The 16600-nt window shown below is 39.1% G+C and overlaps 1 protein-coding gene across 1 annotated transcript; it reads left to right on the forward strand.

Annotated features, from left to right (window-relative positions):
* Positions 1-7315: 7315 nt before the first annotated feature.
* Positions 7316-15823, forward strand: LOC134292031 (uncharacterized). Its single transcript, XM_062860690.1, has 2 exons — positions 7316-7933; positions 15419-15823. The coding sequence occupies exons 1-2, from the start codon at positions 7369-7371 to the stop codon at positions 15625-15627; spliced, it is 774 nt and encodes a 257-aa protein (XP_062716674.1). The 5' UTR covers positions 7316-7368; the 3' UTR covers positions 15628-15823.
* The last annotated feature ends 777 nt before the right edge of the window (positions 15824-16600 follow it).

Genomic DNA, 16600 nt, shown 5'->3' on the forward strand with positions numbered 1-16600 from the left:
ACGGAGAAACTGAAAAACTCAAAATTAGGTACTTTTAAACTCAATTTTGAGTTCTTTTTCATCTCCCTTTTCATGCGCTCTTTCTGTTGTTGTCAGAGAGTGAAGAGAGAAACAGCCCAACTTTTGCAGTTCCGTGCGTCAAGCCAAAACTGAGTTTCTAGCACAGTAGGGTATCGCGCTACTTGGGCGGTGGTTTTCTTCGTCTGTTATTTTCGTCTGTTTTCCACTGTAACTCGGTCAATTTTGAACCGATTGACTTGAAATTTTGTACACGGGTAGATACTATACCTATCACACCGCATTCCAAGAATTGTGTCAATTGGTTCAAGATTGACTGAGTTATAGTGGAAAACAGACGAATATAGAAGCCACCGCCTAAGTAGCGCGATTCCCTACTCAAATTTGAGTGAATACAACCTAGTCAAAATTTCGGTTGGGTGGAAAAAACTTAAAATTAGGTATTTTTTTCACATGGAAGCAAGCGGGAACAACCCAACAAAAACATCGATTCCATCAACTCAAAATTGGCTTGACGCACGCAACCCCGAAGTTGGGTGGAAAGAACTCACTTTTGGGTAGTTTCGTCTCTCCGTGTAGTCGAAATTTCAGTTGGGTGAAAAAAACTTGAAATTAGGTATTTTTTTCACATGGAAGCAAGCGGGAATAATCCAACATAAACATTGATTCTATCAACTTAAAATTGGCTTGACGCACGCAACCCCGAAGTTGGGTGGAAAGAACTCACTTTTGGGTACTTTCGTCTCTCCGTGTAGGTTGCGTGAGATAAAATTTGGAGAACTCAATGAAATCACATAGAGTACCGAGCCATTCGGGCAGTGACTGGTATTTTGGGCAGTTTTCGCTATAACTCAGTCAATTCAAAACCAATTGACTTGAAATTTTGTACATAGCTAGTTACACGAAGCCACCAAACTACCCAAATTTGAGTTCTTTTGACGGAACCCCATAGTTTGGCCCAATAACTCAAATTTGAGTAAAACGATTAAACTCACACTAGGTAGTTTGCCTTTAACTCAATCAAAAAATATACTCAAGATTAGGTAAATTCAACCCAAACGTGAGTTTTTTCAACCCAATTTTGACAAAAAAGGTAGTTTTAGTTCTCCGTGCACAATACGTGCCTCACTGCATTCCACAAATTGTGTCGATGTGTTCAAAATTAGTTATACCAAAAAATTGTCCAAAATAGACCCCCTGCCGAGATGGTTCCACTTACCGACCACATAAAATACCCTCATTGATTCACCTAGGCTTTGCCGATTTTGCTCCAGGGCATTTTTTTTATTATCGTACAAATTGGACCGAAGGGTCTCAGATTTTCATGAAATTTTTTCCACAGGCTGGGCTCATGCATATATGAACATTTCCCCGAAAACTCAAATGGAAATTCTTTGTTTTCCCCTGACACTACTTGGAAATTTTTTCCAGTTAATTTATTTTTTGATTTCTGAGAAAATTTACTTTCATTTTCTTAAAAACACTTTGCTTCTACGATGCTTCGTTCTTGAGTTATGATTTTTCAAAGAAAAGGCTTATTTGAAACATTTGGAAATTTTTCAACAAAATTGGCCATAACTCAAAAACGTAAAAAAGGTGCATTCCAAAAATTTCAGCGATCAAAGCTTATGGGATAACCTTCTCAAAAATATTTTTTTGATATTTTTTACGAGTTCGGGCATTGTTTTTCCGGCTTTTCTTTACGAATTTTCTCAACTGTGGGAAATTTTGTGGAAAACTTTTCCCAGTTTATTTTTTTTTTGATTTCTGAGAAAATTTGCTTTCATTTTCTAAAAAATAAACTTAGTTTCTATGATGCTTCGTTCTTGAGTTATGATTTTTCAAAGTAGTGTCAGGGGAAAACAAAGAATTTCCACCTGAGTTCTTCGGGAAAATAGGTGACCCTGATTTTTTTTTCAATTTTTCTTGTTCATATGTCCATGAGCCCAGCCTGTGGAAAAAGTTTCATGAAAATCTGGGACCCTTCGGCCCAATCAGGTACGGTAATAAACAAAATGCCCTCCAGTAGGCTCCTTGACTTTTCATGGTTCACACTTACACCTACTTACCGGTCTAAATCAGCGCCATTTGATAATTAGCCTAGATATAGATACTTAAACGTGTTTTTCAAACATGGTTCGACTAGTGCCTTTGACCTTGTCTTCATTTCACTCGGGATATAAATCAATATTTTACTGCATTTCCTCTATAAAACTGCCAAGCAATTCCCCTTGCAGCGATATCGTATTTTTCTTTAGTTCGTCGTAATGACGGAACAATTGGCCATGCATGCAAGCAACTAATAAGCACTACATATTAACCTGGGGCTTAGAGCGGGATCAAGGGCTGCATAGCTCGCATCGCTTTTTTTTATTCTTAATCACTTAACCTAATTTACAGCTCTATTGTCCACTAGGGCACTACGTGAGCGATTTCAATTGACAGCTGTACCTACAGTATTGTACAGAGCCTAGATGTATTCTATTATACTTTATCGAAATGGTTGCCTTTCTGCTGCTTTCACTTTTCTACTCTACATGGTAGAATGATGAGCACAAAGATGATAGGTGGCCGTTGTTCTTTTCCAGTCCGATTGGGGGGTCCATTATGAGTAGCAATTCGCCGATGTCCAGGTATCCGGGTCCGTTTGAGCCATGGGACTCAGAAGAGGGTCAGTGTCAGCCGCTCTCGGTGAAGAGCAACCGACGAAAAATTGCAAGTGCCGGGGCTGGGAATCAAACCCATGACCATCCGCATATGAAGCGAACGTGTGACCAACTACGCCACGGGCCCCGGCCTCGCATCACTTATCAATGTGAATCCTGATCTATGCGTATGTAACTATCCCTATCCACAGAGAACAGACGTCCAAGCTCATGCAGTGCGGTTGTGTAAAGCATTGCAACGGTTGTTTTGAAATAACTGGGAATGTGGCCATTACGCGGCGCTGTCACATTTCGAAAAGAGGTACAAATTTGCCTTGTTTTACCTTTTGGCGCTAGTGTTGCCAAGTATGCACCCCAATATAGTTCCACCGAGAGAATGTGTTGGATTTACTTGGAAAACAATAATTGTATTTTTGTTCAACTCACTTCTAATTGAAACAGATGAAACAAATTATCAATGGGTTGCCCAAATTTTGTTGTTGAATTAGTGAAATAATCATAAACATCTTGTTATTTTACCAAATACAGCACAGTCTTTGAGTACGAAAATTTAAAGGTGCGCTAGTGAAATATTTCTTTAGTAAGCGTCATCATGATGTCAAAACGAGTTTTTAGGTGGGAAAGTAACCGTCGATGCCGCTACTGAGCTTGTTTTTTTCTTTACACAAGATTTTCAAGCAATTTTGTTCGAGCATGTTCGTCTGAACAAGTTACCTTGTTGTGACAAGCGTCTAGGATTTGTATAGTTATCTCATGCTCATTGCTCAAGTTTTATTGAATGCTAGGCTACCAACAAGTATTTTGGCTGTATAAACGTTTAACACGCTGTTCTGTCCTTTCTGTTATCATATTAGCATTATATCTGCATTAGGATTAAGAAGCTGTAAATTACTGCATTCTATTAAGCTTTTTTGTCCTCCCCTGTTAGGGAAGTTAAGCCTCTGCGTCCAAAGCTGAACCACAGAGAAACAGACGTAACACTTAGAACAAATTTCATTGAAAAACATCGTCACGAAAACGTAATCGCTCAATGCTAAACGTACTGTGTTTGGCCGGACCATCACAAGGTGGCAATAAATAGTGAGCAAACGTCAGACAGGAGCAGAGCGGTCAATTGATTAACTACTGCATATTTGAATCAACCGTTAAACAGTTGATCTATGGGAGGCGATCAGAGTGTGACTTCTGTTTCTTTGTGGCTGAACTTTTGTGGCATATTCTATTATGCTTCTTTTAGGCCGAATTTGATAGTTGAGCTAACTAGAAATCCAACACCAACGTCAGAAGATTTGTGAACCGTTTTCATTTTTTGTAAGCACGGGTATGCTTAAAAAGCCAAATTAGTGAAATCGTGCGTTGGTCCATTAGTTGACAAGAACTATTTTAAAATGAATTTACTACCTTTCCGAACAACTTTGTTGTGCAAAATACAGCAAACAAAAAAACTTCCCATTCAACAAATTGAGCTGTCTAGATTGCCATAGCGATGACACTCCAGTAGTGATAACAGCTCACTTTCTCAGCCTACCTCGCCTGGAGCGACACGCGGTTGGGTAAATATCTACAATCATAAAACAATCCCCCAAAAACGCACCCCCGCACATATAATCGCGGTTTCTGTTTGCTCTAAACTAATAAATAATTTGCGAATCTAGACGGTCATGAACGAACTGACTTGAAGTCTAGGGGCGGGACACATCCTAATACCGATGCTAATACCACCTAGGGGCGGGACAGCTCTAATGTTGATTAGCGGTATTAAGCAGTATTAAGGAGTATTAATCCCAGAGAAAATTCTTCCTTGAACGAAGTAAGCCATGCTTATTAAACTGGTTTTGAAATGTCAACATGCTCTCGATCGACGTTGCGCTTTTGGGTTGTATTAAAACGGCAGAATATAGCTGTTTTAAGAACTTCTCGCTCCTGGAGCAACGATTCCGGACATATCGCTGGCGGATTGACGAACTGCTGTATCTCGCATTAACACCTACGTTCAAAAATTTATAACTATGATCTTGAAATTCACACTGATTGTTTTATAATCAATCCAGCTGGAACCTGGTATTTTCAACTAGCGAAGTTGGACTTTTCTCCAAATCCATACGTCGGACCTGACTTCGGACGTGGTACACTGTATAGTGGACCTGGTATATTATAGAGCGCACCACTTCCGAAATCAAGTCCGACGCACGGATTTGGAGAAAAATCCAACTTCGCTAGTCGAATACTCCGATTTTCAACTGTATTGTTAATAGTTTATACACTACCTAGAGCAAGACCTAAAGTCCAACTGCGAATTAAGATGGCCAATATTCAATTGGTTAAGCCTAACAATTTCAAACTAGCAGTGGCACTTAAACCTAAACGCCATTGCAATACAAAATGCCATTAGAAGAAATATTTCTAGTTCTATTAATGTTAATTCTACCCCATCCTAGTGAACGGATGGAAGTTTGAAAACGCAGTCAACTAAATTCAATTTTTATTTTTATTTAGGTATTAGACATGCACATTCGAAAACAACAATTTTCTGCAAGCCGTATGCTTAGGACTTGTAGTGAAAGTGCATGTGATCACATCTAATGAAGCCACCTTCTCGATTTTTTAACGTCCAACGACACAAGTATTCGAGAGCCTTTTCCCAGAGTGCAGTTGAGCTCACTTTATTTCCACAGCTAAAATAAGTAATCAAAGGAAATTAGAGAAATTAATTGAATAAATTGAAGACAAACTGCTGCAGACAAACCGTATTTCCACATCTTGTTTTCGTGACAGTTGGCTGCTTCATGAAAAAGTCATGACATACTACACAACAAATGTTTCGGTGAAGCATGGATATTAGGAAACTAATATTTATTAGGCGGTATTAGCGTCGGTATTAGGCAGTGTCCCGCCCCTAGAATACCACCTAATAAATATTAGTTTCCTAATCTTCATGCTTCACCGAAACATTTTCTGTGTAGTATGTCATGACTTTTCATAAAACAACAAACTGTCACGAAAACAAGAGGTGAAAATACACTTGGTCTGTAGTTTTTTATCAATTTATTCAACCAATTTTAATAATTTCTTTTGATTATGATTTTAGCTCTGAAAATTACGTGAGCAATCTGAACGCAGGGAAATGGATTTCGGAAACTTGTGTCGTTGGAGTAAAAATCAAGAAGGTGGCTTCATCATATGTAATTAGATGTACTTTCAATACAAGTCGGCATCGTAGAAAAATGTTGTTTCCAAATCCAATAAATATGAAAAAGCAAAACTGTATTGAATACTTGACTACGTTTTAAAACTTCTACTCTATTTCAAAGAATGGGATAGAATTGGCATTAACAGAACTGCGGATATTTCTAATGATGGCATTATGTTCCTACTCCAATTTCTCTTCGGTTTGAGTGCCACTGCTAGTTTGAGATTCTTGGGCTTAGCTAATTGATTATTTGCCATTTCGATCTGCAGGTGCACTCTCGCTTCTCTATCAGTTATGATCTGTGAGCTTTCCATGATCGTAGATAGAAATTTTCGGGACGTAGGTGTTAATTCGAGGTACCACAATTCCTTGATCGGGTTCGCCAGCGATACGTCCGAAATCATTGCTCTAGGAGTGAGAAGTACAAAAATGAGCTTTATTTTGCCGATATAGGGTAACCAATATAATTTGGACCCCCATATATTTTGGACCCCCTGAGTCGTATTATCACAAATTTCACAGATTTAATGAAGAGATTGCGAAAATTTCAAGAATCATTCGCTAAATTAGATTCCTCTGCACGGGCAGCAATCATTTCCGCACTGGAAATAGCATTATTTGCCTTGAAATACATTTTTGTCAATCTCGTCATCCGTGTCAGTGTCGTACCATGTTTACAAAAAGAGATTGCGGTGCTGAGGAAACTTGCAGATGTAAACAAAAACGTTTATCATTCTAGCGCAATTAATTCGCAAAGTTCGTCTAATCAGCCTTTGTCAATCAAGTAATTAGGATGTGATCCAGCATATTGAAGTGGCAGATTGGCAGAAAATAGTTTCTAACGGGTTTAAACACCGGGTGTCCAAAATACATACTTAAGAGGGTCCAAAATATATTGGGGTGTCCAAAACAGTGAAAACTGGTGCTTCAAAAATAAGTTATTTTCGTCAAATTTTCAGCCAGAAATGACCTTGTGGGTATTTTTAACGGACAGCGGAGGCTTTAACGATCATACGAGCATCATCATAATGTGTAACACCCTCTGAATATGTATGCTTTTGACTTAAATTCAAACTAATGTCCTCTAGGGGTCCAAAATTCGACCGTTACCCTAGTACCACCTGAAAGCGAAACTTTCATTGAAAGCATTTTGACACTTCAAATACAGTTCAATAAGCATGGCTTACTTCGTTCAAAATGGATTTCCTCTGGGATTAATATTCCTTAATACTGGCTAATACCTCTTAATACCGCTAATAAGCATTAGAGCTGTCCCGCCCCTAGCTTGAAGTGGAAGTTCGCACACAACCAGCGGCCGTGCGAAGAAAACAGATTATCCTCTTTTACCTGCTATCACAATGGGAACGCGTGACTCGTCTTCTTCCTGGCCTGCTGCTGATGGCACTGATAATAGCGATCCCTTCGAGTGGTCCCGTATATAAAACTGTCCTACCATTTCACTGCCAGTTCCAATCCGATCGTGAAAGTGAAAAAATGTGCACCATATCATCAATCGTGTTTCTGGCAACCGTCTCGGTCCTGTTTCTGGTGCTGCTGCCATCACCAGTGCAAGGTCATGGCATGCTTCTCGATCCGATAGCACGTGGCTCTCGGTGGCGTTGCAACTCGGGTGCACCGGCCAACTACGATGACAATGGCCTGTTCTGTGGTGGTTACTTTGTTCAGTGGAACCAAAACGGTGGCAAGTGTGGTTTCTGTGGAGATAGCTACGAAAACCCGCGACCCCGGTTGCACGAACTTGGAGGTCCTTTCGGGCAGGGCGAAATCGTACGGAACTACACCAAAGGGGCGGTGATTCAGGCCAAGGCACAGATCACCGCCAACCACATGGGGCACTTCGAGTTCAATTTGTGCAACCTGGACACTACTGGGGGCCAGGAGACGGAAGAATGCTACGAACAGTACGAGCTGGTGGACGTCCAAGGACGACGGAAGTGGTACATGAACTCGACGGCTGCCACACAGTACGTCGTGGAGCTGCGTTTGCCGGCGGATTTGGTGTGCGAACATTGCGTTCTGCAGTGGACTTACGTTGCCGGTGAGTAATGTTTGATTTGCGGTGGTGAAACGATAATGTGCAATTTGTGTGTTTCGGGTTCAATGATTCAGGCCAAAGGAGAGTCATTTAGTGAGTAAAGTGTCCATAAACTGTTTGACATTCGTTCATAAAGTTGACGCCAGTTTTTACCGAGAATAGGATATGGACTATAGAGTTACGAATTCGATTGAGTTTTTGCAATGTGGAGTGAACAAATGAAACATGGATAAAAGGTGATCAATGTAGACTGGCGGTTGTATGACAAATGAAGAGATATCATGCATGAGAAAAGCACGTAGGTATTTATTGGTAAAAATATCTTTTTACACTATTATTGCATTGAAGAAAAATTGTCGTGCAAAGTTATGCAAAAACGCGATTGCATTTAATAGTTTCGGTGTCTTCAGCGCGATCAATCCTTAGCTGGTTTCCACACTTATTGTAGAATACACCAACATGATAATATCATATCATATTATGATGTACTGGCGCCGATCTATGAGCGATTCTGGAATCTTTTGTGCGATGATCTACGGCACGTAATACAATCTTGTATGCTATCTTTGGCACAATATGCAGAAAAGTTGCCTGCTGAATAACTGGAGGATCACTGTTAAAGTTTCTCCAGTTGGATAAAAATTCAATAACTAATTAATGAGATGTCCGATTTAAAGGCGGTCTTCGGTGAAGTTGTATTTAGAGTAGCCTCGGAGTATCAAGGGTCAACTAACCCTCTAGCACAGACAAACAGATGTATCATTTGGAACAAAGTGCGATTGAAATCATCGTCACAAAAACATAATCGTCCAATGCTAATGCCGCTGTGTTTCGCATAACTACTGAGTAGATGGCGGTAGTGAGCAAACGTCAAACAGGAGTAAAAACGATGCGAGCGCCATCAGGAAGAGATTTGCGAACTAAAGAATATTTGAATAGTCCGTTAAAAGGGGAAACGATGGGAAGTAGGTAGAGTGAGACGTCTGTTTGTCTGTGCCTCTAGGCCGCTTGGGTAAATCGATCGTAGATTTAATGAAAAACATAATTTTCCCATAGTAATTCCCATACAAACTGAAGGGCTTGTATTGTCTCAATTTTCCACCAAATGCGCTGATAATTTGGGAGAAGGCATATAATCTGGTTACGAATCGAATAAGCGGTGTGGAGCAAAAACGATTTTTTGAACCACGCTAATGCATATAACATCTAATAGTTTGATGTTAAATATATGTAACAGCATGCTTAGGCTCAACCGATTTTGCTCAAATTTTGAACGTAGCTTCTGGGAGTTTAAAAAAACTGATTTAGGAGGTAAGACTTGACATTTTACAAAAATTTTGTTTTTCATATAAGTGTGGGCCACCTTAACCTACACCCAAAAACAACACACTTAAGTTCAAATTGCCGATTGAACTGAAAACTAGAAGAAGCTTGTTGTTCCAGACGCTTGGGAATGGGATTGCGTCCCTTCGACAGGGGTTTCGTGCCCTTGACTGGCTTGCCGCACAGCATACCGTTGTTGACGACCTCCTTCTGCAGCTTCTTGTACTGGGCGCGGACGATGCGGTTGCGCTCCGAGTGGGCCAGACGCAGCTTGAACCGGTCGAAGCCGGACCGATGTCAACGCTTAGTCTTGGAAGCGGCACGTTCCTGCCATCAGATGCTCTAGAAATTTTTTTTCAAGTTGTAAGCCTTAAGAGCCTTGCGGACCAGCTTGGACTTGGTGGTGTATAGGAACTTCATCCGGTAATTTCAGTTAATTTTGACAAGTTAATTTTGATGAACTGTCAAATTTTAACGATATTTCAGTAAAAAAAGTAATAATTTTACCGAGGTAAAATTTGGGAATTAAGTGTGTACAGCTATTATTTTTTTGAACAATTTTAGATAGTGTTTAACTTTTTTCTCAGAAAATTCTCAAATTTTGCTATAACAATATTCACCATGTTTGTAGTTCGCTGCAAATTTTCAGCTCAATCGCTTATAGGAGAACAAAGTTACAACATGTCGAAGTTGGCTATTTTGTATGGAAAACGGCTTTCACTGCTATTTTTATGAACACAGCTGTATTTTTTGTAATCCATCTTGTTCCATCGTGTTATAAATTTGGTTTAATATATAGGATTTGTGACACAAACTTTGAGGCCTTAGAATAGTTCTGGGATGAAAACTAGCAATAAATGCAAGACAAACTTTATTTTCACACATATTCTGCTCTTATATATTAAGGCGAAACTGGAAGGAATCCCTCATTTTTTTGGTTTTTGATTTTTTTTATTAAATAACGAAGCAATATTTTCAAAATCAGTTTTCGTACACATGTAGAGTATAGATCAAGGTTTTTTTTCCTGTTTTTTTTTTGTGGTAGAAAATGTTTTCCATTTTTGCAGAAACCATTTTTTTGTAAAATTTTGTTCAAAAATGGTTTCTGAAAAAACGAAAAACATTTTGCACCACAAAAAAATTCAGAAGATAGATTGATCCATACTCTACATGTGTACGAAAACCGATTTTGGAAATATTGCTTCGTTATTTAATAAAAAAAAATCGAAAACCAAAAAGTGAGGAAATGCTTCCAGTTTCGCCTTAACATCAAATACCGGTAATCAAAAGTTATACTTGACTCTTGGTTTGTAATTGGTAGTATTTGTAATTGCACTATTTTTGAAAAACCTTATTTAACTATTTTCACGGTGTATCTAAAACCATTATTAACAAAATAAAATTCCCCATCTAAATGGTACCCATCATTCGAAAGATATAGTATCCAGGTATCATCTCTGAAATTTTGGAAATGTTTCATCGAGGGAATTGATAGTTTGAGCGATTTGAAATTTTAGGGTGATTTTCAATTAAATTCTCTTTGAACTATTAATATTCAATCGTGGTTGTATCACGATCGTGGCCATCGTCCCTCATAAATTTGGAATTCAACATTCGAAACATATGGTATTCGAGTATTCTTACTGAAAATGTGAGAACATTTTATCTACGAAATCAAAAGTTATCGTGAATTGAATTTACAATCCTACAAAATTTATGACAAATAAACGGTTACTATTTACTACAAATAACCAAAATCAGTTCAAACGCCCGCTATTGTAGTCAATCACAGTATTTAATTGCTGAATGAAATTGGATTTCGATGTCTTGGACGTACAATATCTCCTAATGTTTCGGCAAAACCGCTGGGAACCCTCTCAGTAGCTTGCTCTCTAAACACACCAAGAGATTTCTCAGTGTATGTTTTCTCAGAACTGCTTAACGTGATACCGCTAAATATGGAACTTTTAGGAAATTGATACACATGTAACTGCTGTAACTGCTTCTACCGCCGACAACGCACTTTTGCGCTTACAGCGTGCGCGTTTTCTCACAGAATATGGGCGCTTTAAGAGGAGCCGCACGGTGTCAAAATTTCGATTATTATCGAGTTTTCATGTACCTCGGATCTTTCTTCAGAGAATGTCAGCTTTCCGGCTATATTTTATAATTGGAAAGTTTGAAAATATTCCATGGGGAAAATTTTTATTAACTTAGTTTTAAGCTTTTTTTCATACTAAAATTCATTAAATACAGTTTTGAGCCGAAAAACGTCCCATACAAAATGTATGGGAAAATTTTCGCCGATACAATATTTTCTAGTCTTCCGATTATGAAAATATAGCCCAAATACTAATTATTTTCGAAGAAAAATCCGAGGTACATGAAATTCGATAATAATCGAGATTTTGACACCGTGAGCTCTCATGAAACCTAATGCCTTTTATTTCGATTTTTCGATGGTTTCAAGCAAGGTTGCGACCATTCATTTGCAAAGATTTACATTCATTTGCTATTATCTCAGTTCAGAAGCATGCTATTGATAAACAATGTATGGATGAATTTAACCTTGTAGTTTTATCTGAAAGTGCCGAATAACATTGGGTCACAAACGTATGCCAAAGTCGTGAGCGAGCTGTGAAGGCAACTCTCCACGCGGTGAATGTAAATTTCATTCACGCTGTGGAAAGTTGCCTTCACAGCTCGCTCACGACTTTGGCATACGTTTGTGACCCCAATGTTATTCGGCAAACTTTCAGATAAAACTACAACGTTGAATTCATCCATACTAGTGGTGGGCAAAATGACTCACTTTAGTGAGCGGCTCAGAGCTACTCCGCTCATTAAGGTGAGCTAGTTCATTTGAACGGCTCATCCGCTCACTTTTTATTTATTATGTAAATTGAACACAAGTGTTTAAAAAAATGCAAGATTTAATCATTAGATGCGATATAGATATCGTTCGGTTTTTACCAACAGTATACCATACATATTCTTTTGCTCAAAAAGTTTCCCTGCTCTGTGTGACCGTTTATTTTCAAAAGAAAATAACTTGGGACAGCATCAACAGTGCGAAGGAATACAAATGAGCAGTATTTGCAAGGTATTACGTGTAAACTGTTGTACCTGGAAGGTTTTTTTGTTTAAGAAAATGATTAACCACGAAAATGGAATCGTGAATGAGTCAACTGGCGAGATCAGACAACCCTGGCTTTACCCCGATTATACTAGTGAAAAACTAAAAAAAAGCAAATCGACCGCTTGGGCAGTTATTCTATTTAAGATCTGAGTGTCATCAGTAATATAACGCTAATATTCGAACACCATAAATTACAGTACCAATTGATTCCGTTCTTTTTCTTCTAATTTTTCTAACAAAAAAAACAAAAATAAGAAACAAAACAAACAACCCTTCAACCATTTGTTTTGTGTAGGATGAAATTGGGAGCACTATTCTTAATAAGGGAGCCAATACTCTACTTTAATCTACCTTATTTGTTCGTACCAAATCCCACCCCACTTCAATCATCAATCGACTGCGTACAGCAGCAGAAGTCAACGCGATGATGCTCAGTTGAACGCTAGCGTTCAGTCCGTTCCCGCTCTGTGGATCTCGTTCCCGCTCTCGCTCCCGTTTTGTACTGGATTGTAACGAGCGAGCCAAAGAACTAGTTCTTGGCGCGTTCTTTTGCTCCTACCGCTCGTTTATTGAGCTAAAGAACTATGTAGTTCAGTGAACGAACGGTGGGAGCAAAAGAACGCACCACCACTGAGCTGGTTCTTCGGCTCGCTCGTGACATTCCAGTGTAAAACAGGAGCGAGAACGAGATCCAAAGAGCGGGAACGGACTGAACGGTTTGAACTGAGTGCAGCGTCGCGTCGCCTCCTGCTGCTGTGCAAACTCGTGACGGCTGATGTGAGACCTGGGGGAGGGGGTCGAGTAGAAAAACGAGAACGAACTAGACCACGTGCTTTGTGGTGTTCGTTCATTTGCCGTATGCGCGGCAAACTATCCTGGCGAGCTGATGGTTAGACAAAGTGAGCGGGTGAGCTACCGTTCTTTAAAAAAGAGCTGTCGTTCATTCATTCATTTCAAAGATCTAGTTCTTTTGCTCCGTTCTGAGCGGAACGCCCACCACTAATCCATACATTGTTTTTCAATAGCATGCTTCTGAACTGAGATAATAGCAAATGAATGTAAATCTTTGCAAATGAATGGTTGCAACCTTGATTTCAAGAACCTCTTTTAGTCTATTTGACAAAACAAATATTACTTGGAATGCTTATGATTGACCCGTGGAAACATGAGGTAGGAACTTCTGAGGACCAGAGCTACGTAGGACGCTCTCCTCATCGACTCACCGTTTTGCAGTCCAAGCACCTCAATGGCAACGTTGCAATCATCGAAGGTGGCGTGGTAACAGATAATAGAAATACACTAGAACTCCAATGGCGCTGTAGTCAGTTTTCCTATTTAATTATTTTAATAACTTTAATTGCAATAATTTACTATTTTAAAGTGTCCATCTTGTAGAGGACCTTTTGTTATGGTAAACAAAATTAACTTGACACTTCTAGTACCGCTGCTGACGCTGTAAGGGTGTGGCAAACTAGATGTTAGTCACACGAACAGTCGCGACATTGGACTTCTGTGGCTAGTTATTCTACTTAACAGATCTAAGAGTACGTGCGCAGGATGAAAGATTCCCAGCCCCTAACCTCCAAAAGATTGAGGAGGAGGTTAGCCGGTTGAAAAACAACAAAGCCGCTGGAGCAAATCCACTACAAAGCGAGCTTCTAAAATACGATGGAGAAGCACTACTGGCACTACTGGTGAGAGCACTACACTGGGTCATTACCAAGATTTAGGTAGAGGAAGTATTACCGGAGGGATGGACGAAGGGTATCGTGTGTCCCATCTACAAAAAGGGCATCAAGTTGGATTGCGGGAACTACCACACAATTACCCTACTGAGCGCTGCCTACACACTAAAAACATATTAAATTTAAACGAGCTGTAAAATGAGCAAGCTTCAAAAATACACGAGTTGAATTTCTCAATCAATTGAATTTTACATGGAAATAAATGCACGTATTTGGTACATGTAACATGTTTATTTATTTGATTTCATTCTCATTATAATATTCAACCATTCATATAAAAAGAAATGGATTATACCTCATTTTTCAACGAAATTAAATTGAATTTTACATGCATGTGTAAACATCTGTTACATCAACATTGAGAAACCAGCCATGACGGGATTCTTTCTTGGTCGGTCGGTTTGTTGTCTTTCACTCATAAGTTCAACATTTATTGCGTTCTGCACTTTAGTTTAATGGGTGAAAAGCTATTTCAACTTAGGAGAGTTAGAGGAGAAACAAGGCGCAAATGGATTCATCGTCTAATCGACTGTGCCGTGCGAAAGGAAAACTTCAGGTAAGCAAAATTCAGCTTAAGCTTGATTAACCCGAAGATAAATCAAAGGGCAATCGCCAATCAATTGTTCCATTCCTTCCACAGGCAGGATTTCAGGATGAAACAAATATGTACTTGTTCCTATGCATTGGATTCTAGCCGCGCCGGAAAATCAAGCAATGATGATGAAATGTTGGACCTCATAATTGATTGCGCAGCGGCAACCTGGGGACTCACGGGATTCGTCGGCTGCTGGAGAAAAAGTGCGTGTTTCGTAGATTTTTACTTTCAAATACATTTGCGGCGTTCCCATAATGAAATATATGCTCGAAGTTCGAGTTAGAACGGTTCTCTATGTTGTATTTTTAATTGACTGCTGCCAATATCGATGCCCGGGGGAGGGATAAAGCATCCTCAAAGTGAAAAGAACAAAGACAGAAACAAAACCACACGCCGTCGGTGCGGGTGCTGCGGTACGTTTAAAATTCAATGACATTGGAATTTACACGAATCGTACTCCTTTTCAAGTCGTGTAAAAATAAAACGCGATGGAACATTACGTTTATTTTCATGCTCCAAATATGTGCATGAAAATAAACTGAAAATTACATTTTCTTTTTAACTGCGCACACATCACTTGTTACACGAAATTAATTACTCGAAAATAGTGACCAAGTCACTAAATAGTGATTCATTATCAGACCTGACGCTCTAACAATTGTTTTTATTGTTTTTTATCCCACCAGGAAACAACTGGGGCTACTGCAGTGACGGCACCGGCCGGATGGGTTGCGGACCGCAGGAAAACTTCCGCACCTGCTCGGACATTGGTATCTACGAAGCGAACGACTCCCGCTTGGCTGCATCGTACAGTTACTGTACCTCCAGTCCGCGTTCGCTCAATTGGATCTTCGACGACATCCCGGAAGAGGACAACCTTATCGAGGCGGATTGATTGAACAAACAAGACCAACGCGGCGTCGACGACGACGACGTTCGTTCGTGTGGTCGCGGCTTATTAGAAGAACAAATTGTTTTCTAGTCACTACGCCGGTCAAAATAGATGTACAGTATAAGTGCTTGAATTAGTTAGTAGAACTGTTATCGTTAAATAAACGCCGAAGATAAAAGCTCGAAAGGAAACTATTGAAGTGGGACTTTTGTCTGAAATAAAAGATTAGCAATTAGCGGCTCGCTCGTGTCACCTTCTCGTGGGCACTTGTCCCACGGTACTTCCGATCAACGAAATATGCGAATCATCTCTGATGTTGTCTGGTATATATCGGTAGAAATTGAAGTCATCAATGTTTATTTGATGATTAAGAACCTTTTCAGGTCATCCAAGAAGTTTTGGAAGTATAAGTTCATGACTATACCATACAGCATGGTTTTGCGTGCGGTGGCTTGGCAGCTGAAAAGCAAACCAACTCAAATCGTCACGAGAGCATTCGATGAAATTGGTTTGGTACTATAGACTGTTTCAGAAATTATAAATACACTTTGTTTATTAAATTAAATGAACTGTTCTAATGATTTTTACCAACTACTTTCAGAGTATAGCATATTGTACTCCATATTTTTTATATTTCCTTTCAATTGTCTTGATATTTTAAAGAACAGTGGAGTTCTCTAACCAATAACTTAATTTTTCAAATTTGCATTTGCACTAAGGTGCTTTTTAATGATTTCAACATTATTTATCACTAAATACCAAAAATTATTTACATGTTAATTACATTCGCTTTCTCAACAATTTGTCTAAGGAATGCCTTGATCAAAATTTGGGAAAAATCGATAAAGACATTTCCACAACATTTTTTCGGAGATCAAGTTTCTTATTTTTTAAGGTTTTCTATCTAACATAAGAACTACCACACAGTTTCTAAGCTTTCCTTAACACATTTAATCTAAACAAACTTATTTTTTTC

The sequence above is a fragment of the Aedes albopictus genome, chromosome 3, assembly GCF_035046485.1.
Source record: "Aedes albopictus strain Foshan chromosome 3, AalbF5, whole genome shotgun sequence".
In the NCBI taxonomy this organism is placed as follows: domain Eukaryota; kingdom Metazoa; phylum Arthropoda; class Insecta; order Diptera; family Culicidae; genus Aedes; species Aedes albopictus.